Source organism: Nomascus leucogenys, chromosome 8 (genome assembly GCF_006542625.1).
Source record: "Nomascus leucogenys isolate Asia chromosome 8, Asia_NLE_v1, whole genome shotgun sequence".
NCBI lineage: Eukaryota > Metazoa > Chordata > Mammalia > Primates > Hylobatidae > Nomascus > Nomascus leucogenys.
This window is the reverse complement of record NC_044388.1, coordinates 106,750,905-106,773,298: the sequence shown is the minus strand read 5'-3', so window position 1 is coordinate 106,773,298 and position 22,394 is coordinate 106,750,905. Positions and strand designations below refer to the sequence as shown.

Here is a 22,394-nt window from a genome sequence, read left to right as displayed (position 1 = left end):
GTTTAAAGACCCCTTATTGGCCAGGCACGGTGGCTCACGCCTGTAATCCCAGCTGTTTGGGAGGCCCAGATGGGTGGATCATTTGAGGTCAGGAGTTTGAAACCAGTCTGACCACGCTGAAACCCCATCTTTACTAAAAATACAAAGAAATTAGCTAGGCATGTTGGTGGGCGCCTGTAATCCCAGCTACTCGGGAGTCTGAGGCAGGAGAATTGCTTGAACCTGGGAGACGGAGGTTACAGTCAGCCGAGATTGTGCCACTGCACTCCAGCCTGGGTGACAGAGCAAGACTCCATCTCAACAAATAAATAAATAAAAATAAAGACTCCTTACTTAATATGTATATTGTTCATCTATTAACATTGAACTCATGGCCAACAGCACCGTAACTCAGGCCTGCAAGAAGCAGAACACATGTATTGTCTCCATCAGCTACACCTCAGCCTTCCTATGCCTAGGAATGCTAGATGGCCCTTTAGTGCCATGCTTGGGGGCCACTTTAGACAGTGAAACTGTCAAAGAAAAAAAAAAAAGAAACAAAATGCAAAAACTGTGGCACTAAGTAGACTGCAAGGAAAAGTACTTATTTATGGCACGAGAGCTGAAACCAGAAGGCAGAGCATCGCCTTTTCTACCTCAGCTGGGAACACGTGCATCTGGTAACTCACGTTTTTCACCGTGAATGACCCGCAAATGCTCTGTGGGAGTAGATTTGGGGGTTGCAAATACATTTCGGGGAGTAGGTGAATTTGCAAATACGGAATTGAAAATGATGATTGACTGTAATGCACTTCCAGGGCTGGCCATGGTTGGTACTCAACCCTAACTTTCAAGACCTTCTCCCATCCTGCCAACCATCTCCCCTGGTGGTGACTACAAAAGACAGTGCGCCCCCAGGAGGCGGTGGTCACGCTCTCCTCTGAAGCCCCAGCCGGAGTGCAGCATAGAACCTGGCACAGAACTGGCCCCTCCATGCCCGTGTGAATAAAGGCAGGTCTCAGTCTTTTGACTCTGAGCCCTCTTCTGTGAAATAGGGAGGTGAGGCCTTTCTACCTCCCAGGGTGCAGAGACCACCTTGGAAGCAGGTACCTGGAAAGGGCCAGGACCCCCTTGGTAGATGCTACAGAAACACCTTCAAGACAAAGGACAGCCAAGATGACCATTGTTTCAAGGGCGGTGAGGGTTATCTTTGCTTCCCCTTCCACCCTACCCAAGACACAGAACCAGGGCCAGCAGCCCCCTGCGGAATTGAGTGTCAAGCCACTTTCTGGCCATTAATCTCTAAGCATCTATCAGGCCCATTTGCTTCAGCCCATCTTAAAAAACCCCAGCTGGGCCCTAGTGGACCAGAAGTGGGGCTGGGAAACAGTGGGGCTGTAGCCAGCTAGAAGCTGCGGCTCTGGGGTGACCCATGTTCTCATGGACCGGGCACTGCACTGTGCCATCTGTGCCCCAGCCCACCCTACTGTGGGGGCTTTGGGACATCATGGGTGGTCACCGCTTTCGAGTGACCCTGGAAAGATGGTGCCTCCTACCTGATGAGAGGCCAGGAGTACTGATTGAGGCCCGTTGGCTGAGAACTCCTCAACCCCAGCCCAAACTTCTGGGTGGGGCTGGGATCGGCTCAGCAGGGTCCTTGATGAATCCTGAACTTGGGAGGCTGGCAGAGACCCAGTAGGCATGGGCGGCGGCGGGTGGGGGTGGGGCATGCATTCAGAAGACAGACTGGGCAACCACCCGCCCCGCCTCCCCGACCCCGACCGCCCTTACAGTGATGACCATGCATCTTTCTTAATGGAACACAACCGCTGAACTTGGTACATTTCAAGCACTTTAGCCTTCCAGTATACCAGACTGCTGATGAAAATCATCTTCCTTGGGCGCCATGTTAATGAGAGGCCAAATTTCATATGCTTGCAAACTTTCCCCCCTGCCTCCTGTCGTACGACACCCCCTCCCCCCAATAAAAGATTGCATCAGAGAGAAAGAGAGATTTCCATAATTTATAGTATGGGCATTTCACTGGGGACAAGCGCTAATCTGTACTTACCGATACATTTAAGAAAATGCATCCTCCGCAAGCCTGCACCATTTATGACTATTGGCACAAACCACAATGCTCAGTCTTCAATTAAGGGACACCTTAGGGTTCATTATCACACAATCGCTCCCTGTGAACCATGCCAAATGCTGTTTTGGCACAGAGCTTGGAAGATGAATTAGAAGGAAGTCTTCTCTGTAATGCCCTCTCCTGAATTCCCATTACCGTCATCAGCGTTTACGCCCTCCTCCCACTCGGCCCCCTCCCCCGCCTTTCCAAGTGCCTTTTACTATTCAATTTCTCAACGTCAAACTCGATTCTCTAGAGGTGCAGTTAAAAATGCCACATCTCCTTTTTGTCTTCCGGCTCTCAACAGGCCTGCCGTGGCCGCAGATGGGCTGCTCTCCACACCCCTTTTCGGCCTGAAGGAGCCACAGATGCTTTTTTCCCCTGTCAGAAGCTTGGAGTACAGACAAGGGGCCAGTATTGGCCAGGCACACCCCAGCAAGCCCTGTTCAGGATCAAAACAGGTCTCTGCATCTAAGTAGAGGAGACCCGCACAGAAAGGCTGAGGGCGAAGGCAGGGCCCGCTCAGACGTGAAAGCAGACACTGCTCAATGCCAGTCACCCCAACCAACGGGACAGAAGGAAAAAAAGAGGCAAGGGCTGATGCTCTCTATTCCTTAATGCCCTTCCAAGTCTGAGGCCCACACTGTCGCCACGAGTCCTAAGACCATAGGACTGTAACTTAACACCTCTGGGGAAGGACGCCCCATTTGTTTCTTCATGAAAGGACAGGACATAATGAGCACGTGTGCTGATGCGTCCCAGCCCCCCTGGCAATCTGGCGCCCACCGTGGGCACGGGGCTAAGAGCGAGAAAGCACCACCACCAGAGCCACAGGTGAGGCTGGGGACAAGGAGGTGGGGGATGCAGGCAGCAACAGTCAGGGAAACCACACCGCGCCTAGGGCAGCCCACCTACATTTGTAGGCGAACGTGTGTGCATGGGCATGCGGGGAAGGGGAGCGGGCGGAGGGCAAGGGGCTGCCCAGTCAGTCGCAGAAGCCCACTGACCCGCCGCACGCCCTTCAGTGCATCTCCCAGCTCCATCCGACGACACTCCCGTACTGACTTCTCACTTAGAGACGCCTGGCTGTGACAGGGAAGGGGAGCTGGGCCCAACCACGGCTCTCAAGTCAAGCTGTCAAATCATACAGAGCCATTAAAATAAAATTAGCTTAACGAACTAGCTAGACATCTAGGCTGTGCACCAACGAAGGCGGGCTGACGCAGTGCAAGATGACGGGCGAGGCCCGCAGGAATCCTCTTTCCCTCTCAGGCGGCCGTGGGCAGGGGCAGAGGGATGAACCGGCGAATGGAAAGCGAACAGGCCAGAAAGACTTTGCCCACAAGATGCCTTGTGGAGATTTTATTATATAGAGTGTAAAATGAATTGTCAGTCAAATAAAAAGAACACTTTGTTTTCTTAAAAACCCCATGCATATTTTCCAATTGTCTTTTTTAATAGTTAGACATTTCAAGCATTATAAGAAAAATAAGGAGAAAAAACCAGAAACTGTAACTTCAGTACATTTCAAACGGAATGTCCCTCAGGTCAATTAGAAATGCAAGAAAAAATAGCTTCAATTCCGTTTTTTTTTCCTTTAAAAATACATGTTATCTGTACAAGATACACTACAGTAAACACTGGAAATCATATTATCCCTTTCATTTAATCAAAATTATTTAATTCATAATGCGGTTAATACTAGATTTATTTATTCATCTAGTTAATCTGACAAAATATTAAGAAAATATTTAAAAGAAAAAAGCAAACAACACCTTGGAATTAAAAATAGTTATAACTACATTTTTATACGGTTTAATGTTCCACAGTGTGTGTTAAAAGTTATATTGAATTTCTTAATATTAAAAATAACAGTATTTATATTTCTGAGAGAATAGAGAAAGGTTTTTTGTTTTGTTTTAAAAACAAGCTTGGAGGTCTTAGATACACAATTGCAACTGGTAATGGAGACATGAAAAAAACGTATGCTAAACACATGAACACATTTTTATATTACCCCTTTCGAACTCTAGAAATTATACAAACCCTACAAAATGCCCCTCCCAACCCCTGTTGGACAGCAATACAATTATCTGTCTCAATTCAGAATTCACATCATTCATTACAATACATAATAGTTCAGTTTTTTAAAAAAATGCAATAAAACCAGACAGCCAAGATACAAGAAATTAGAAGTAAAACATTAAATGAATTTACACATTTAAGAATACTTAAATACTGCTTTAAAATTTTTAAAAAGAATTTGTTACATACCACCTAAGACTTCCAAGCCACTTTCTGTTGCAACAGAAAAAACTGCAAATAAAAAGGACACGAAACAAAACAAAACAAAACCAAAACCATCATGTTGAAATGTCACAGCTCTGAGGCACGTTCTGGTGCCTGACTTTGTAGGTATTGCTCCAAAAAGAATCCCAGAGCTTATACATTTGAAATAACAAAAATAATGAAACAAAAATGATCAGCAATTTTTAGTAACTAATTTTCCCGATTTTTAGAAAAATTCCGTTAATCTAAATATAGTGTTTCACAGAACAAAGCAACGGTTCTTCATCAAAAGGTTTGCAAATGTAAAAACCTCTGTTACAAATAGGTTTTCTTTGACAATGATTTTGAGGGGATAGTTGGCCACGAGGACACTGTCCTACTGCTCCTGTGAACGGAAGGGAAGAGGAGTTAGTCTGTGACGGCAGGTCCTCAGGTCTGTGTGCCAGTAAGGAGGTGACAGGTTACCCTCTCCCCTCTGGCGCCACGCTGGCACCGACACACACAGACAGGGCCGTGTCCCAGCACCTCCCCCGGGTCTCACGTCACGGGAGCTGGACCAGACAAAACCTCTGCTGAAGAGGAGGTCTTGGGCTTCTCTCTCCACTAGGGACTTGGGGCAGGGAAGAGCGGACAGTGGGAGCCACGCTTCTCCTCCGTCGCCACCAGCCCTGACACCTGTTTCCCCAGGACCAGACCCAGACGGCCAATTTGGCAGTGAGAGGCCCAACCAGCTGAGTCCAGGGCCAGGAGGTAACTGAAATGTTATCCACGAGGACCTGACTGGCATCAGGCGGGAAATACGCCCTGTGGGAACACTTGGACGTCTTCCCTTCTTTAATAAGAAATCCGTTTTTGGCCTCTGAACAGAACCCTCTAGGTTGTGCACAGGAGAGGAAAGCTGGGCTCTGCTCCCCCTGCCCTCTCACTGCCTCCTGCTGCTGCCCGGGCATGGCTGATGGCCTGGCCACTCCACTCTCCTTGAGAGCAGCTGCTGGAGTGCACCCTCTGCACTGGCTCCTTTACAGTTAGGGAAACTGAGGCTTAGAGGAAGAGAGAGACTACTCATCAGCCCTGAGGTCTGTGGCCTGGACTTGAGGAAAGATCAGGCACTTCCTTGCAGGGGCTGCGCCCCCAATCCTCCCACTTGACCTAAACTCTTTTTCTCCGGAGCGAGGAGGGACAGAGGGGCTGGAGCCGGGCTTCCAGCAGACGCAGCCTCGCTGAGGAGCTACGGGGCCCAGAGGTTCCTCCTAGCCCAGCGCTCTCATCCTGGGGTCAGGAAACATAGGCGGCTTGGGAGCAGGGGCTTGGGGCTAGGGAGTGGCGGCGGTGCTGGTGATTAGCTACAGACCTGGCTGTGGGCCTGCGCCTGCCCTAGCGTCTGTCCGTAGAAAGCGACCTGCTGTCTGTAATATTCTGCCCAGGCCATTGTGTAGTCCGGTGGGGAGCTGGCCTGAGGAGCAGCGCTGGCGGCGTGACCTGGTTGACAAAGGGGGAAACACAGGTTATCGGGAGCGGAGGTGCACTGGGCAGGACCCTTCCCAAAGGCCCTGGGCATCTGCTCTCCCTCCGGACGGCTGGAAGGCAGGGAGGTCTAGGAGGCGGCGCGGTGAGGCTGCTGCTGCAGGAGGGCATGCTACAAAAGGTGCTGTTAGCCTCTTGTTGCCCGGCCCCTGCTATGCCTGTGAAGACCAATCCTCACGCCTGCCTTCTCTCGGCAGAAGCGCATTCTCTGCATCTCCCTGCCTGCCCCGTCAACTCCCAGGGCCCCGTGACAGACAGCGAAGGGGGGATCCTGGGGTGGGGGTGGGGGTGGGGGAGAACGGGAGTGCCTAACTTGGGTGCCTGTGATAGTGTCCAAATCCTGTGAACAGCTTCAACACAGGCCCAGGGGTCTGGGAATCGGGATTTGGGGAAGACTGGGCAGCTGAGCTTACACCAGGTCCCCTGGTGACCATGACTCAACACCCCCACCTCCAACCCCTAGAAGGGCCATGAACCTGGCGATGATTCCAGCACCAGGGGGACCATTTCTCTGGTGACCTTCAACCCGATCTCTTCCAACCAGCAAGAAACATCCTCCAAACACAAGGCACGTGAGATACCTCTTTAAAGAAGCCCCCAATCCTCCAGCCTAGTAATCGTGGGATATATCCCGAGAGTCTGGTCCTGACTTTACATGACTGCCCAGAGACCTTTTGCTTGTTGGGTCCCTCGCCCTGCTCTGAAGGCTGGTTTCATTTCTGGTAGTTAGAAAACGGGCCTACTTAAGAGGAGAAACTAAGCACCCAGCTCCAATGCCCAGGTAAGGCCTCCTTCCCTGAATCTCACCACCTCTCCTCATCTGCCCTGAAGCACCGAGACAGAGAACAAGACGCCTGGTTGGTCTGTTTGCCGGCCAGGTGGCACCCAACCGGAATCTTTCAGTCCCTAAGGAGACCAGACGCCAGCTGAGCCCACACTTCCAGGTGCCACGCCCACCTCAAGTCCTTTGGAGCCCAGCAGGGGGAGAATAAAGAGGAGGGGATGGCAGGCCTGTGCCGAGTCGCAGGGCAGCCTGTGGTCACTGACTGACTACGCCCAGACTCCTGACAGAGAGAAGCAGGCAGGTACAGGGTGGAGGATGAAGGCAAATAATGACATCAAGCCACAGGGGGAAGGCATTAGGGAAAAAAGAGGGGACAGTGAGCCTTGGACTCTGAAGTCTCTGGGCTGGAGGCGACTGTGCTGCCGGGAGCCACAGGTTAGGAGGGCCGGGCACTCACTCTGTTTTTTGTAATAGTCTTCCCAGGCCTTGCTGTAGTTGGGCTGGCTGCTCTGCGGCTGGCTCTGCTGGCCTGTGCGAAGAACACAAAAGCAGTCAGGCCTTGCGGGCTCCTCACAGCCTCAGCCCCAGCCCGCCAGCTGTAGGCCCTGCCCTGCACTCCTCCACCTCGCTCCTGGCCACACACGGCTCTGCAGCCCTGCCTGGGAAGGAGGTGGCAGCTGGCAGGGCTGGGAGGAGGGGTATAACTAAGATCACTGTAAGGGTGGGGCTGGGCACACAGGGCAACTAGCAAGGCTAGCCTGACCCTCTTCAGATGGAGACGCGAGCTGTGGGTCCACAGATGGGGGGCTTGAGGGCCACAGCCACTGCTGTTCTGAGGCTCCCCAATCAGCCTTCCAAAGGACAAAGACTCCAGAGGCTGCTGAGCACTCTCTTCGTGTGGCCCTCTGTTCAAGGCCTGGGGGCTGTGCCTCTGGACCAGCGGAAGTGGAGGGGCCATGTGGAGGAGGGGCGGGCGGCACCAGTGCACTCCTGGACCCTGTCCAGCCTCAGGCCGGCTGGGGTAGGGCAGAGGGAAAGGGGGTGCATGTGTTAGGGTGGTCCAGCCCTTCTCTTCTGTGCAGGACCCTGGGTTCACCCTCTAGGCTATGTGGGCAGTGAAGACTGGGGGAGGCGGAGAAACAGCCAGCATCGAGGAACAGAGCCTCAGGACTCTGCCAGGCACAAGAGGGGTTTCAAAGACTTGACCACAGCGGTGAGTCAGGACCTCTCCTTCTGCCCAGGCTGGGGCTGGCTCAGGTGTCCACCTGCCAAGGCCCACAAAAGGCCCCCTCACTGTCTTGTCCCCTATAAGGATTGGAGCCTGAAGCAGGGAGGAAGGGCGAACCACTGCAGAGAGCACGCAGCCACATGCTTTCGCCACTAGTTCACTTTACTGCAGACTGAGGAGCAGTGTGGGGAAGAAGCAAGCAGAGGGAGGAAGGAGGGAAGGAGACGCCCTAATTCCTCCCATAGGAGCAGGACGAAAGGGACACAGGCAGCAAACACTCTTCCCTCAGACGCAGAGGGTGCCGGCAACCAGGACTTTGCTGCCAAATAATATTTCACCAACCCAAACCGGTTCTCAACTGCAAAACCCCTGAATAAACAAAAAAAGCCAAGCTCCACACCATGAGATGAAGGCTGCCCAACCACTGGGTGCCTCCTGCGCTCTCCCTTCCTCAGCCCACAGGCCTCTGCCAGTTCCACCCGCCAGGGGGCCGTTTCCCCTGAAGGCCTCCCAGGCCTCAGTGTCCCCAGAGTCAATCCTGGCCACCCTGCTGCCTGGAGGATTCTCTCAGACTAGAACAGCAGGTGAGGAGCCGAGGAAAGGAAACAGGGTCAGCCCCCGTGGCCAAGTGAGCAGAGGGTAAGGGGATGGATGGTGGGATCTGGGTGCCGTGTGGGTGCTCACTGCAGAGTGTTCTACGATATTTGAAACGTTTCATAATAAGATACTGGGGAAAAAAGGGAAGAAACACAACTATACAATTTCAGAGCATGCAAGTACTTTAGAATTCAAACTCAAACCCCTGATTTTACACGTGACAGAAGTGGAGCTCCAGAGAAGGCAGGGCATGCCTAAGGCCACACAGCACTGGCCTCAGGACTCTGTGTAAGGCTGAAGTGGCAGAACCCCAGAAAGGGGGCTCAGGCCCTCCGAGCCAGGCTGTGGGGCGGGGCCTGCGGCCTGGGTGCTGTCAGAATCTGCAGACACTGAAGAAGCCTTTCCAAACACAGGACAGAAACTCCAGATGGGTCAAGAGAACCTGGGTCATACTAAGGTAAGGGTTCTGCTTTGCTTTGTGAAGGCCATGCCAGAGGGGCTAGACCAGCTCTGAAACCCAACAGTGGTTCCTGAAGCGGCTGTGGGGACAGAGTGGGCGGCGGCTTTGATTCCCACCAGGACTTTCTCCTTCACAACCAGTCTCCCTGGAGAGGCGGGATGCAGCAGAAGTCGTTCCCTAGCTGTTTGCTTCTGAAAAGTTCAGGAGATGGAAGCCTGAGAGGGGAGAGGAAGGCAGCCACCCAAGGCAGGGGGAGGGAGTTGGGGGGCCAGGAGCCAGCCCCCCAGGGGGTGGAGAAGAGGAGGAGCAGAAGCTGGTTCAACCCATCCCCACCCATGCATGGGGAACAAAAGTGGCAGAGGCCCAGAGCTCTGAGGACAGGTGGGCCAAGAGAGGGCCAGCCCAGAGTCCCCAGCCCGCCTGAGGTTTGTGCAGTTTCCCTTGGGGCCTTTCTCTGAGCATGCACAACCCCCAGTACAGGCCTGCAGGAGGCCCCAAGCCCCACCTGGAGGGCTCCTGGTCATTTGGGGAGGGGCATCCTGGGCCTGCTGGCTGAGTTGAGCGAGGGTGTTTTGGCCCCAGGACTTCTGTGGGCCCCAGCCTTTCTGGAGGGCAGGCACTCCCAGCCCCGAGTCACTTACTTGGGACCTGCTGTGTGGGCTGCTGCCACGCCTGGTAGGTGCTGCCCCAGCCCTGGGTCAGAAAGGCCGGAGGACCACTGTGGATGACAAGAGAGTCACTCGTTCCTATAGGGGGCAAGTCACCCCTGTCGTCTCCCTCTTCACTGCTCACCTCCCTCACCCCAGCCAAGCATCACCGGACCCTTGCCTGTCGGCAGTAGCCAAGTGACCATCCTAGTCCCGTCTGTCCCCAGCTGAGTCACAGCAGGTCACCTACCTCACGGGGGTGCTGTGGGGGTTCCCGTTCACCTTGGCAGCCATGTTTGGGAAGCACCCGGAGCTCCTTGGAGGAAAGGTACTGGGAAAGGGGAAGAGACAACAGACTGAGCGCCTCACCACGGAGGGCTCGTCCCCTCCCCCCCAGCCCCAAGGCACTGAGGGGGCGGTCGGGACAGAAGACCCTCTGCCCTCTGAGAGGCTCCCACCCCACGCTGAGGTCAGTGAGTGATAGGCCGGAGGGACGCTGGTGAGAGGAAAAGAAATGAGTCCTGCCCACACCCAGAACTTCAGGCCTTGGCTGGCACTCCCTAGAAGCAGCTGGAAAGGACAGGGGATCTCTTGGGAGCGAGTGAATTCTCCCAGGCAAGACTGAGGCAAAAGACTCACTTTTGATGAGGTGGGGCGGGCGGCTGGCTGAATGGACTCTGTCCGAAGGCTCCAGGTGCTCCGAGATTGGTCCCCTGTGGGGGCACAGAGGGAGATCTCACCCACTGTTGGCTGCACACCTCTTTCCTCTGCCCAGGCCCACCCCGAGGCAAAGCCCAGCTTTTGGGGGGATGGAGTCGAGTGAAGTAAGGACACCTACGCACTCACACTAGCCTTCCTTCCCACAGCAGGCTGCGCTGCAGAAATGGCTTCTGCCCTCCAGCAACCAATACCACCATACAGCCAGTCCTGGCACCACCACAACTGCCCTGGCATCACCCTGGGGGTAGGGACCAACCTGCTTGACTCTCCCGTCAACTTAGGCTGGCCCAAGGCTCTTTCTGCCATTCTACGTCCCCATTGAGGTGAGCAGTGGCCCATCTGTCCTCCATCAACACTCCCTTTCTTTATCTGCCTTGAGGTGCCTGAAACTAAAGCCAGAGTCAATGAAAGCTGCCTGCTGGGCTGGCCGCCAGGGCAATGCCAGCGGAGTCCCGGGACAGCGTGGGGGGAGGCTGCCGCCCCAGCCGCTCATCTAAGCCCGCAGGGGAACGGCTCTGGGGCCTCGGCTGCTGTGGCCTTGGTGAGTCCTGCCAGGCTTCCTTCATTGCTTCTGGGCCTGGCTCTGGCACTCCCTGGGTCTCCGACCCTTCCCTTCGGCAAAGCAGGAGGGGGCTTGCCCTCATGTGATGTAAGAACCCACAGGCACAAGAAGCACAAGGTGGCGGGAAAAGCTGGTACCTTGGACATCCAAAAGAAAACAGCTATGAGTAAGCCAGGTGGGGGAAGGACCCTGTACGTACGCCAACTTTCTCATCTATGAGCTGCCTGGCCACCTCGATCTGCTGGGGAACCCCCCTGATGGTGAATCTCCGCAGGTTGGGGTCGCTGTTGGGAGGGGGGTTCCTCTGAAGCTCCACATGCGCCCCTGACTGCTGGTTGATGCTTTTGATGTTCTCACCCCCTGTGGACAGCAGAACACAGACAGAAGAGTAAGCGGCTACTATGGCAACCCCTGAGGCTCTGGGGCACTTGGCTCCAGAAGAGGACTCGGGGGGATTTTGTGCACGTCGGCATTTGCCCTGACAGTAGAGAAGTACTCTCTATTTACTCCAAAGTGGTTCCAACTAAACCCAGGGCTCTCTCACTTGCAAAAGTAGCTTTGGAGTGAAGCTGGACTTTCTCTCAAGGCCAAGCTGAGGCCACAGATGCCATGTGAAACCTCCATGTGAAGGCCCTGAGTGGCCCAGTGACCAGGTCTCAGCTGAGGCCTGTGGGTCTACACCATGGAGCCAGCTGTGGGGCTCCCGCCCAGCCAGGGATGGCACTGCCCTTCTTAACACAAGAATGGTGAGCCAAGGGCCCCTCCATGACAATGGGGCCTTCAGCCTGGCTGTGGGCAACTCTCTCCATAGGCCAAACAGATGACCACAGGCCCAACCATGCCTGGAGCCCACTCGGGCCTTCAGTATCCCACCGTGTCACTTCTCAACTCCCTGCCTCCTCCATGGGGTGACAGTCTAGATAGGCAGTGCAAGGATGGCGTGGAGGTCACAGAGACCTGGGTGGAGTAGGGCTAATGAAAATTTAGTTGGTCTCTTTCAAAAACCTGTGAGACTCTCAGTCTCTGAATGAAATTTGCGTAATAAAAGCTCCAGCGGCGTAACAATAGTTGGATTCTTCTTCTGCAATTCACAGAACTTGCGGATCTGCTCCGCTCAACTCCGTGGAGGATGGAGCGTTGCTAGGAGGAGCCAGAATACAAGGATAACTTGGAGCACAGTTTGGAAAAGTGGAGAAAAAGGTAATCTGCTCCAAAGCTGGTATAGGGCAGCAGTGAGCCCGGGTGATCAAAAGCAAAGGCCGGGGGCCAGTGTCGGCCCCTCCTCCATGCCCACAGTCAAAAAAACAGGCCCTAAATGCCATGTGGCACCTCACCCAGACACTGTCCACAATCCTCCAAACACTCCAAGCTTCCCTCTACCCACTGCCAGAAAAGCCCTGTCTCAACAGCCTATCAGGCCAGTCGGGAGGGGACGCTAAAGGCAGACACAAGGCCGTCTTGCCAGGACTCTACAGAGGTCAAGGAATGAAAAAGACAGGTGGTCCTTCCTGAAGGCAGCAGGGGCAGCCCTTACAGGGGAGAAAAGATGCCAGGAGGCATGGCATGCAGATAAGGTCGCATGCAGAAGAGGTTGGTTAAGTTTAGGGTGGTTTTAAATTTAAAAAATGACCAACAGAACCAAATGCTATGCTTGTGACTTCCTTAAAGTCCTGCTGGAGTTTCAGAGAAGCATCCCTGCATTTTCCACCCTGGCCAGACCCGCCTGTCTGGGGACACACCGGGACAACGCCCACAGCTCTGATTTCCTCTGGGCCGCTGCAAGCCCCTCCTAGGGGACCTTTACCTCTGCCCCTTTACTCAGAGGCCATGGATTTTATCTTCTCTGCGCCATGAAAAGCAGGCTTCTAGGCAATGTTTTTTGGGGAGCAATAAAGAATAGAGACTTGGCCAGGCGCGGTGGCTCACGCCTGTAATCCCAGCACTTTGGGAGGCCAAGTCGGGCGGATCACCTGAGGTTGGGAGTTGGAGACCAGCCTGACCAACAGGGAGAAACCCCGTCTCTACTAAAAATACAAAATTAGCCAGGTGTGGTGGTGCATGCCTGTAATCCAAGCTACTCGGGAGGCTGAGACAGGATAATCGCTTGAACCCCAGAGGCGGAGGTTGCAGTGAGCCAAGATCATGCCACTGCACTCCAGCCTGGGCAACAAAAGCGAAACTCCATCTCAAAAATAAAATAAAATAAAATAAAAAAGAATAGAATAGAAACTAAAATGGAGACCATTTCCACAGGTACACCTAAGACTCGAGGGAACCCTACCAGCCTCCACCCAGACCCACATGGTCTGGAGGCAAAAGCACAAGGACATGAGTGTCTGTGACTGAGAATCCCGCGGTCCCCAGACAGCTGAGGCCCCAGCCCTCCCTACTGGGCCCTGGGACCCTCATCCCCAGGCCTTGGGAACATGCTAATAAGGTAAGGAGGCGCCACAAAACCTCGCGGGGCCAGAAGGAGTTAATTTAAGTTCATCTTCCTTCAAAATGAGGTCACTAGCTTGGCACATGGTGGCTGTCTATAGACTCATTCAGCAGCCGCTCCATTCTTCTACCTGATGGGAGGCAGAAGTGCCCCACCAGTAGCCCCCCGGCTGGACGTGAAATCGTAAAGCAATTAATCAAACCTGCTAAAAGGCCTGGCTGACAAGAGCAGGCTGGCTGCGCTATCTGTCAATGTTGCTGTGTTTATCATGGAAATCCAGCAGGGGCCAGGGAGGCTCTGCGTCTGTCCAGGCCAGAGGCCAAGGAAAGCTGGGCCTGACTGCATGGGGCTCCTCTCTCCCTTGCCCAGGCGCCCATCTCAAGGAAAAGAGATGTCTCACATGGGCCCTGAGGGTGTGTGTGTGTGTGTGTGTGTGTGTGTGTGTGTGTGTGTGTGTGTTTAGTGGGGTGTGTGCGTGACATAGAAAGACCCTCCCATATCCGAGACGCCAATTAGGCTTCTTTAGGCTGCTATTCAAGCATGGGACACAGACCAGTTACTGCTTCATTCTCATTACTGTTTTCTAGGAACCACTCAGGATGAGTTTGTGGAGGACCAACTACGAGGGGCTGCTCTGTGAGCACCAAGGGCTCACTATGAGAACCTGTCATGGTGAGGCAACAACGCTCAGTCAGGGTTTAGAGACACAAGCAAATGAAAACTTCGCTGACAAAACGGTTTGCAAAAGGCCAAGAAATCTAGATCTAGCTAATCGTCACCCTACAGGCATCAACTAGCTGCAGTCTCACAGCAGTCAGGCTGACGGCCTGGTTAGCGTGGGACTTCTGGCAGCATCTGGCGCAGCCTGCAATATCCCCAAACACTCACCAGCCCGCACACCTGCCGGCAAATGAACACAAACCCACATTGTTCCTACCAACTCTGAGTGGTTCAGCATCTAAAAGACAACACGGTTTCTTGCATTTTGCAAGAGCATAAAGCCCACAGTGTCTGTGGGCAGGGACGAGGGCAGCTCCTGGGAGGTGAGTGTAGGGGGCTCCCACCTGCCCAGCTCTGGAGGTCTCTGCTGGTGAAGCATCCCTGAGTCTTGCCTATCCAATACAAGCACCCTTCAAGCAGCTAAGAGGCATTTGGTGATCAAAGAAATTTGAGAAATTCTGGAGAGACGACTGTTTTCTCCACATGCTGTCAAATACCTAATGAAGGCAAATACGAAACCCAGTGACAACGGGAGTCCCCTGCTGGCAGCGAGGCCTGGCTCAGAGCCCCATGGAAGCTGAGCCCTGCTGCCACACTGGGAGAGGCCCCACAGCCTCGGCCCTGGTCTCAGTAGCCTTTTTGGGTCCCAGGGCTAGCCAAGATGAACTGCTGCCAATGGCTGAGAAATGTGGCTGCTCTCTCCTGGTTCTCAGTGAAGGACAAGAAAGAGCTACAGTAGCCATGAATGAGGGTTTCTTCCTAATGTTCTCCAAAATGCCCAGAAAAAACTAACAAATCAATGTTTATTTCCCTCCACAGAGAGTCCGTGACTCACGGTAAATACGCAGAAAGGATAAAAATCATTTTCACACGTTGTGCAGATCAAGACCAAATACTCAAACCTGGTAAGGGGAAGAAGTGACACACTGTGGAGAAGGAATTTTCACTGCAGATGTTGTCTCAACCGTCCCTCTAAGTTCCTTGGAGGTGAGTTAATTACCAGTTGACTGACAAAGGCCCCCCATCTTGCGCAAGGTATCTTTTCACCAAGCTAGGCTGCCCTCAACAGGCAGGGAGTTTTACTGCTGTCTCTTCATACTCACAGGAAAAAATTCACTTTGCTCCTCACAACAGGCCCGTCAGCAGCCTCAGAGAACCATGCCAAGCAGGGTTTCGGCAGAAGGTGGCTACTGCCCCCAGACCGGGCAGCCCCAGCCTGCAGCAGCAAAGTGACTTCACCAAAGGTTCCGGAGGTCCCGTGACCTGCCTTCCCTCAAGCCAAACAGCTGAAGGGGGATGTGAAACCCCAGCTGCCTCTTACCTTTGCCTATGACGAGGCCACACTTATCGGCTGGCACTGTGTATGTTATCTCCTGGACGCCACCAGGGGCTCCCACACTCCAGTCACCACGGCCACGACCTCTTCCTCTGGCTGCTGCCAGGCCTCCAAAGCCGTCTCTTTCCTGGAAAGATCACAGGGCTCTAGTGACCTCTGCCACTGCCACAGCACCACTGCTCCTCTTCTCCAGGGAGGAGGTTAAGTGACAGGATGTAATCAATGCCACCCATTAGAACCTAGCACCTTTCCACACTTCTCATTCTGAAGGGCTCTTTTAAGCCAGAATTAACACCCATCACAGGTGTAGCCGGGAGGACCTGTACAGACAAACACACGCAGTTACATAAACAGCTCAAATGTATCCAACAGAAATAGGCAGACACAAACTCCAAGGCTGAAGCCCAGCGGCCTTTCTCCCTGGAGCTTTCCTCACTAGGCCCCGATCTGCAGGCATCAAGAGCTGGTTTCTCCCTTGCAGCTGAGGCCCCTCTTTCCTGCGGCGGACACATACTGGGCCTATGGGAAGCCAGATGTGGACAGCGTGCTGACCCTCCCCGACCAGGCACTGCTATGAGTCACAACACCTGGCACTCCAATCAGCAAGAAGGATAAACGTATTTTACTCAGTTTTAGAAAACTTCTTGGCTGTCGTGCCCCCAAGCAGCAGCAGCAGCAACAGGTTCAAGAGTGACCATTCAGGGTTACTTTAGAAGAGAGGAATAGAGGGAACCTGCCAGGGCCTCCTCCCCATGAGGGGCTGGAGAAGTCTCTGAATCATTCCCGCACTATTCACCAAGCAGAGAGAAAAACCTAAATCTAACAGCTGACAGAGGAAGAGCCCTTTCATTGAGATGGCAGCAAGTCTCATTCTAGCCGCCGTCTGCTGAGTGATTTTGGAGCTGCAGTATTTAAACTCTCTTAAATGTGGAGGGTGAACCTGGTCAAGCTAAGAGCTATTTCATGGAAGGGAGAAGCTGCACAGACTTTTCAACACACTGAAGAAATGTTGGGCAAAACCTGCTCGTGTTGATTTAGAGTAAACTGAATGTTTACCCAGAATCTAAACCAGCAGACAGCTGAGACAATTGGAGTGCTTTTCCCCCGCACTCTGCTTTTATGAGAGACAACTGCCAAGTAAACAAGGCAATTTTAGAATTTATGTTCACACACGCACACGAGCGCACAGTCAACGTTCTGGGTATGCCACAGATCTCAAAGAAAAGGTTTTCTCCCAAACATCTCACAGCCTCTGTAGCGCAAGGCTCATAAACTCTTTTTGGTTTTTGTTTTTTTTTTTTGAGACAGAGTTTTGCTCTTGTTGCCCAGGCTGGAATGCAATGGCGGGATCCTGGCTCACTGCAACCTCCGCCTCCTGAGTTTAAGCAATTCTCCTGCCTCAGCCTCCTGAAACTACAGGCATGCGCCACCATGCCCGGCTAATTTTGTATTTTTAGTAGGGACGGGTTTCACCATGTTGGTCTTGAACTCCTGACCTCAGGTGATCCACCCGCCTCGGCCACCCAAAGTGCTAGGATTATAGGCGTGAGCCACCATGTCCAGCTAATTTTGTATTTTCAGTAAAGACAGGGTTTCACCATGTAGGTCAGGCTGGTCTCGAATTCCTGACCTTAGGTGATCCGCTTGCCTCGGCCTCCCAAAATGCTGGGATTACAAGAGTGAGCCACAGTGCCTGGCCAAGGTTCATAAACTCTTGCTACAAAAAAAAGGATGTTAGAGATCATTTAGAGCAGGTGTGTTCAATCTTTTGGCTTCCCTGGGCCACACTGGAAGAATTGTCTTGGGCCACCCATAAAATACACTAACACTAATGATAGCTGATGAGCTTAAAAAAAAAAAAAAAAAACCACACAAAAAATCTCGTAACATTTTAAGAAAGTTTATGAATTTGTGTTGGGCTGCATTCAATGCTGTTCCTCGGCTGCGTGCAGCCCACAGGCTGAACGAGCTTGATTTAGTGGCTGTTTCATAAACTTGTCTAATCCTAAGAATTGCCTGGGTCTCTAGTGAAGACCCAAGACCCTCCCCTGGAAATGCTGATTCAGTAGATCTGGGGTGGGGGCCTACACATTTGTAATTTGAGTAAGAACCACCAGATGGCTCTTAGGGGATCACATGGAGAACACTGCTTGGTGCAAAGCGCCCTGAGTGTGCTGCTGGGAACACCAGACCCAGAGGTTCAAAGGCTGCTCCAAGGTCACATGACTGATGGCAGAGCTGGGACTATAATTTCCAATCTCTTGCTTTATTCTTCCGTTCTGGTCATTCTCAAATGTATCCTCAGTCCTACCATCAGTTACAGGGGTTCCTAGCACTGTCATACAGGCTGGCTCACAGTCCAAAGATGTGCAGAAATCAAGTGCATGAAGGGCAGCTTTAGGACCAAATTTGGAGGACCCTGAAGTGCTTTCTACCACTAAGACCGGATTTTACTAACACAGATTAACATTAAATACACTTGATTATTTGAAACTTGGCGACCAATCTCCATGGTATTTCCCCACATGGTTTAAATAGCCAGAAACTTACTGTGTAAAGGCAATCTAGATGGTGAGGTAAATAAAGGCAGAATAATAATTAATGAGCAGAAAAAAAATACCAAGAAAGCAGGAAAGAGGCTGATGTAGAGAAACTGCTGGTTTCCCATAATGTGACTTGAGGCGCCTCAGGGTGACAGCTCTATGGTGCTGCACCGAGAGCCCCGGGTAGCACTTTTCACTTCTGCAGCCCAAACACTCACACTCCGCAGAGCTGGACCCACCTGGGCTGTAAGAATCAGCTCGCTGATGATATGCGCTGCATGCTGACACCGATCCGGAGGGCCCATGACCTGGGCAGCTCTTTCTGGACTAATCCCATCGTCTGAGGAGCCAGGTGAGAGACAGGATTAGAAAAAAGCCCAACGTTAGAAGGAAACAAGGATTAATCTGATTCCCAATCAATATTCTTACCCGCGGTGCCAAAAGGGGCAACAGGAATACTGCCAGCTGCAGGGACTCTTTTGGAGTGATGTGGGTGATAGGAAAATGTGTGTAATTATATTGGTTCGAATGTTTCAGGTCAATGCTCAATTCTTATGCAATTATAGCCATTTAAAAAATGTATCATTAAAGAACTAAAACAAAACTTGACTTTAAAAAAGCCAAGGGAGTCAGAGCAGAGCTATGGCAATAGCTTCCAGAGAAGAGCCTGCCATGTTTTCCTCTTTTCAGACCATGTCAAAAATTTTGCTCATTAAGGCAAGTTTATAAAATTTAAAAATCTGTCCTTTATTCTAAGATGTTTTGTCTTTGTATGTGGTTTTAAATGATCTCCAATTTAATAAAATCAAAATTATATATATATATTTTTAAATTTTACTTGGCAAAATCAAAAGCTGACATACTATGCATTTATGACATACTATGCATATACTCCAAGGAGAAAAAAGAAAAAAGGCCTGGAAATCAAAGGTGACAGACATGTATCCGGGGAGGGAAAAGAAGGCTGGGAGAAGAAACTGAGATTGGTAATCTGGGAGCAGAATGTTGCAAGGATGTGAAAGGTGAACACACATGAAACAACAGCCAAGCCCTTGTTTCGTAAGGTATTTTATCATCCTTTTAACACTAAGGATTTTTGAATCATCAAACCCACCTGGTTTAAACTGAATCCTCACACCAGCATCATTCTGGATCTTTTTGATCATTTCCCCGTTTCTTCCTATTACAATCCCCACAGCAAACCTTGGCACAGATACCTAGGCACAGAGAAACCAAACCTCATCAGAACTTTTCACAAACCTGTCTTTTTAAAGGGCACTTTTTTTTTTTTTTTTTTTTTGAGACTGAGTCTCGCCCTGTTGCCCAGGCTGGAGTGCAGTGGCACAATCTCAGCTCACTGTGGCCTCTGCCTCCTGGGTTCCAATGATTCTCCCACCTCAGCCTCCTGAGTAGCTAGGATTACAGGCACCCGCCACCATGCCCAGCTTATTTTTGTATTTTTTAGTAGAGATGGGGTTTCACCATGTTGGCCAGGCTGGTCTTGAATCCCTGACCTCAACTGACCTGTCTGTCTTAGCCTCCCAAAGTGCTGGGACTATAGGCACGAGCCACTGCGCCTGGCCCAGGACACATTTTTTTTAACACGCAACTTAGTTTTTATTATAGTGCATTCCTGGAAATGATATAATAAAGGACATTTTTCCCTTTTAGCAATAATATTGTGGTTGAACTGCATTCTTTTTTTTTTCTTCTTTTTTTTGAGATGGAGTCTTGCTCTGTCGCCCAGGCTGGAGTAGAGTGGCACCATCTACGCTCACTGCAAGCACCTCCTCCCAGGTTCACGCCATTCTCCTGCCTCAGCCTCCCGAGTAGCTGGGACTACAGGCGCACGTCATCATACCCGGCTAATTTTTGTATTTTTAGTAGAGACAGGGTTTCACCACATTGGCCAGGCTGATCTCGAACTCCTGACCTTGTGATCCACCCACCTCTGCCTCCCAAAGTGCTGGGATTACAGGCGTGAGCCACCACGCCCGGCCTGAACTGCTTTCTTAACTGTTAAATGCATCCAATTTGAGATTTGATCAAAATGGTTATAAAAATGAATAAGGCTTATAGATAAAAGATGAAAAATAGTAATTTTGCCTTCCAATATACACACCATACACACTGTTACCCAGGCTGGATTACAGTGGCGTAACTGTGGATGACTATAGCCTCCATCTCCTGGGAGGAATGAGCCTCCCTCCTTAGCCTCTAGAACAGCTGGGACTATAGGAATGTGCCACACTGGACTAATTTAAAATAATTTTTTTTTTTTTTTTTTTTGGTAGAGGTGGTGTCTGGCTATATTGCCCAGACAGATCTCAACCTCCTGGCCTCAAGTAGCACTCCTGCCTAAGCCTCTCAAAGCACTGGGATTACAGGCGTGAACCACCATGCATTAGCCCTAGTGGTTCTTTAAAATGTATTTTTTCCTTCATTTTTCTTTTATTGTGGCTAAAATATACATAATATTTATCATTTAACCACTTGTAAGTACACAATTCAATGACATTACAAACATTCACACTGTTGTGTAACCATCACCACCATCCATATCCAAAACATTTCATCATCCCCAACAACTCTGTATCCATTAAACAATGACTCCTCCTTCCCCCACCATCTGATAGCTTCTACTACTTTCTGCCTCTATGCATCTGACTCTTCTAGGTGCCTCAGATAAGTGGAATAGTACAATATTTGTTCTGTATCTGTCTTATTGCACTGAGCATACTGTTTGTAAGGTTCATCCATGTTGTCGCATACAACAAAATTTCATTCTCTAGGATAGATTCTGACCCCATTGCAACCTCATCAATAAATACAGGCTGCCGAGTTTGATAGAATCATGATATACATCACCAAGAAAACCTGAACCTTGGTTTTTACCTGGGCAACTGGTTAACCTCTAAAGCAAAGCTTCAAAACCAAGGGAAATGGCCCCATGTCCTGAAGTGCAGCCAGCTCCCCTCACTGCAGGCTGATGCTGTTGCAGTCCACCCTCGCACCCACCCTAAGAGGCGAGAGAATTCTTAAGGTTTTGAGACAAAAGTTAACTAACTTGCTCAGGGTGAAAGAGCTAACAAAAGTGTGACCTACAGCTTTGGTCCTCACCTCATTTGCCTACTAACCTGTAATTTAAGCATACCTCTATACTGCCTCCTCCCATCCGAGAGGTGAAATCGCCGCGTACACCCCGAAAGTCAGCTTGCTCTTTTTCTCGGATAATCTCTAGTACCATTTCTCTTGCTTGCTGCATAAACACAAACAAAAAGCATTATGAGAAAAAATTCCTGAAAAAAGATACATCACCAGGTGAAATTTCAAGATCAAACCCTCTTAACTTGGGTTTAAAGGCGCTCAGCTGTAGGACAATTCACTTATTGCTTATGGGACATGTAGGGGATGTGTGCTTCGTATCTTAAGTGATGTGTTCTTTTTTTTTTTTTGAGGCAGAGTCTCGCTCTGCCGCCCAGGCTGGAGTGCAGTGGCGCGATCTCGGCTCACTGCAAGCTCCGCCTCCCGGGTTCACGCCATTCTCCTGCCTCAGCCTCTCCGAGTAGCTGGGACTACAGGCGCCCGCCACCACGCCCGGCTGATTCTTTTATATTTTTAGTAGAGACAGGGTTTCACCGTGGTCTCGATCTCCTGACCTCGTGATCCGCCCGCCTCGGCCTCCCAAAGTGCTGGGATTACAAGCGTGAGCCACCGCGCCCGGCCAAGTGATGTGTTCTTTCCACTGCCCAAATGTCCACACAGGGAAGGGTCCACCTTCTATAAAAAGCCTTAGTTGGGTGAACACATCTGCGTGTGGTCAGAAATGGATTCCTATCACCCCTAGGTGTTTTTTTTTTTACATCTTTTTCTTTCTGGTCAATAAAGTGGATTGACCTAGGTGTTTCTTGACACCATTTCTTTCTAGCAGGAAGGAGTGTCCAAGAGCACCCACTGAGGGCAGGTCCATGAGACAGAGAACTTTGCCAAGGCTTTACATCACAGAGGAACTCCAGTAAGTTAAAAAGAAAAGGCTGAAAGCCAAATACGTTGCTTTAAACAAACAACAACGACAACAACAACAAAAGGGCAAGCCTATCTTATTTCTATAACCTACTGGTGAGACTTCCTTGTGGACGTCACTACATCCCAGGCAGATTCAACTGTCCTTCTCCCCAAAACACACACTTGGCAAGTCTATCGCTGCATGTTGTCCAACCCATGCCAGTACCAGCCACACAGGAATCTGCGCTAAAGACCTATTGTACCTTACAACTCAAGGGAATGCGAGAACTGTGTCTAGGAAGAAACAAAATAAACCCGCCAGCAATTTAAATCTTAGGACATTTGGAGAAATCTGGACATGTACTGGATACCAGATAATGTTTCAGAAGTACAGTTTTCTTAGGCCTGGTTATTCTTAGGAGACACATG

The 22,394-nt window shown here is 51.1% G+C and overlaps 1 protein-coding gene across 5 annotated transcripts in view; it reads right to left on the bottom strand.

Moving 5' to 3' along the window:
• Window positions 1–3,441: 3,441 nt before the first annotated feature.
• Window positions 3,442–22,394, bottom strand: part of FUBP3 (far upstream element binding protein 3) — a 59,737-nt gene continuing 40,784 nt past the window's right edge. For 3 of the 5 annotated variants that reach the window (XM_030818044.1, XM_030818040.1, XM_030818041.1), the window contains 11 exons: window positions 21,115–21,219; window positions 19,075–19,177; window positions 18,200–18,300; window positions 15,403–15,544; window positions 11,121–11,281; window positions 10,279–10,352; window positions 9,890–9,970; window positions 9,634–9,710; window positions 7,165–7,236; window positions 5,751–5,878; window positions 3,442–4,784 (listed from right to left, as the gene is read on the bottom strand). In XM_030818044.1, the coding sequence (XP_030673904.1) occupies window positions 4,776–4,784; window positions 5,751–5,878; window positions 7,165–7,236; window positions 9,634–9,710; window positions 9,890–9,970; window positions 10,279–10,352; window positions 11,121–11,281; window positions 15,403–15,544; window positions 18,200–18,300; window positions 19,075–19,177; window positions 21,115–21,219 (1,053 nt within the window). In that variant the 3' untranslated portion in view covers window positions 3,442–4,775. Of the gene's footprint in view, window positions 4,785–5,750; window positions 5,879–7,164; window positions 9,184–9,633; window positions 9,711–9,889; window positions 9,971–10,278; window positions 10,353–11,120; window positions 11,282–15,402; window positions 15,545–18,199; window positions 18,301–19,074; window positions 19,178–21,114; window positions 21,220–22,394 lie in introns of those variants that run through there. The other 2 variants (XM_030818042.1, XM_030818043.1) reach the window with 2 other exon arrangements.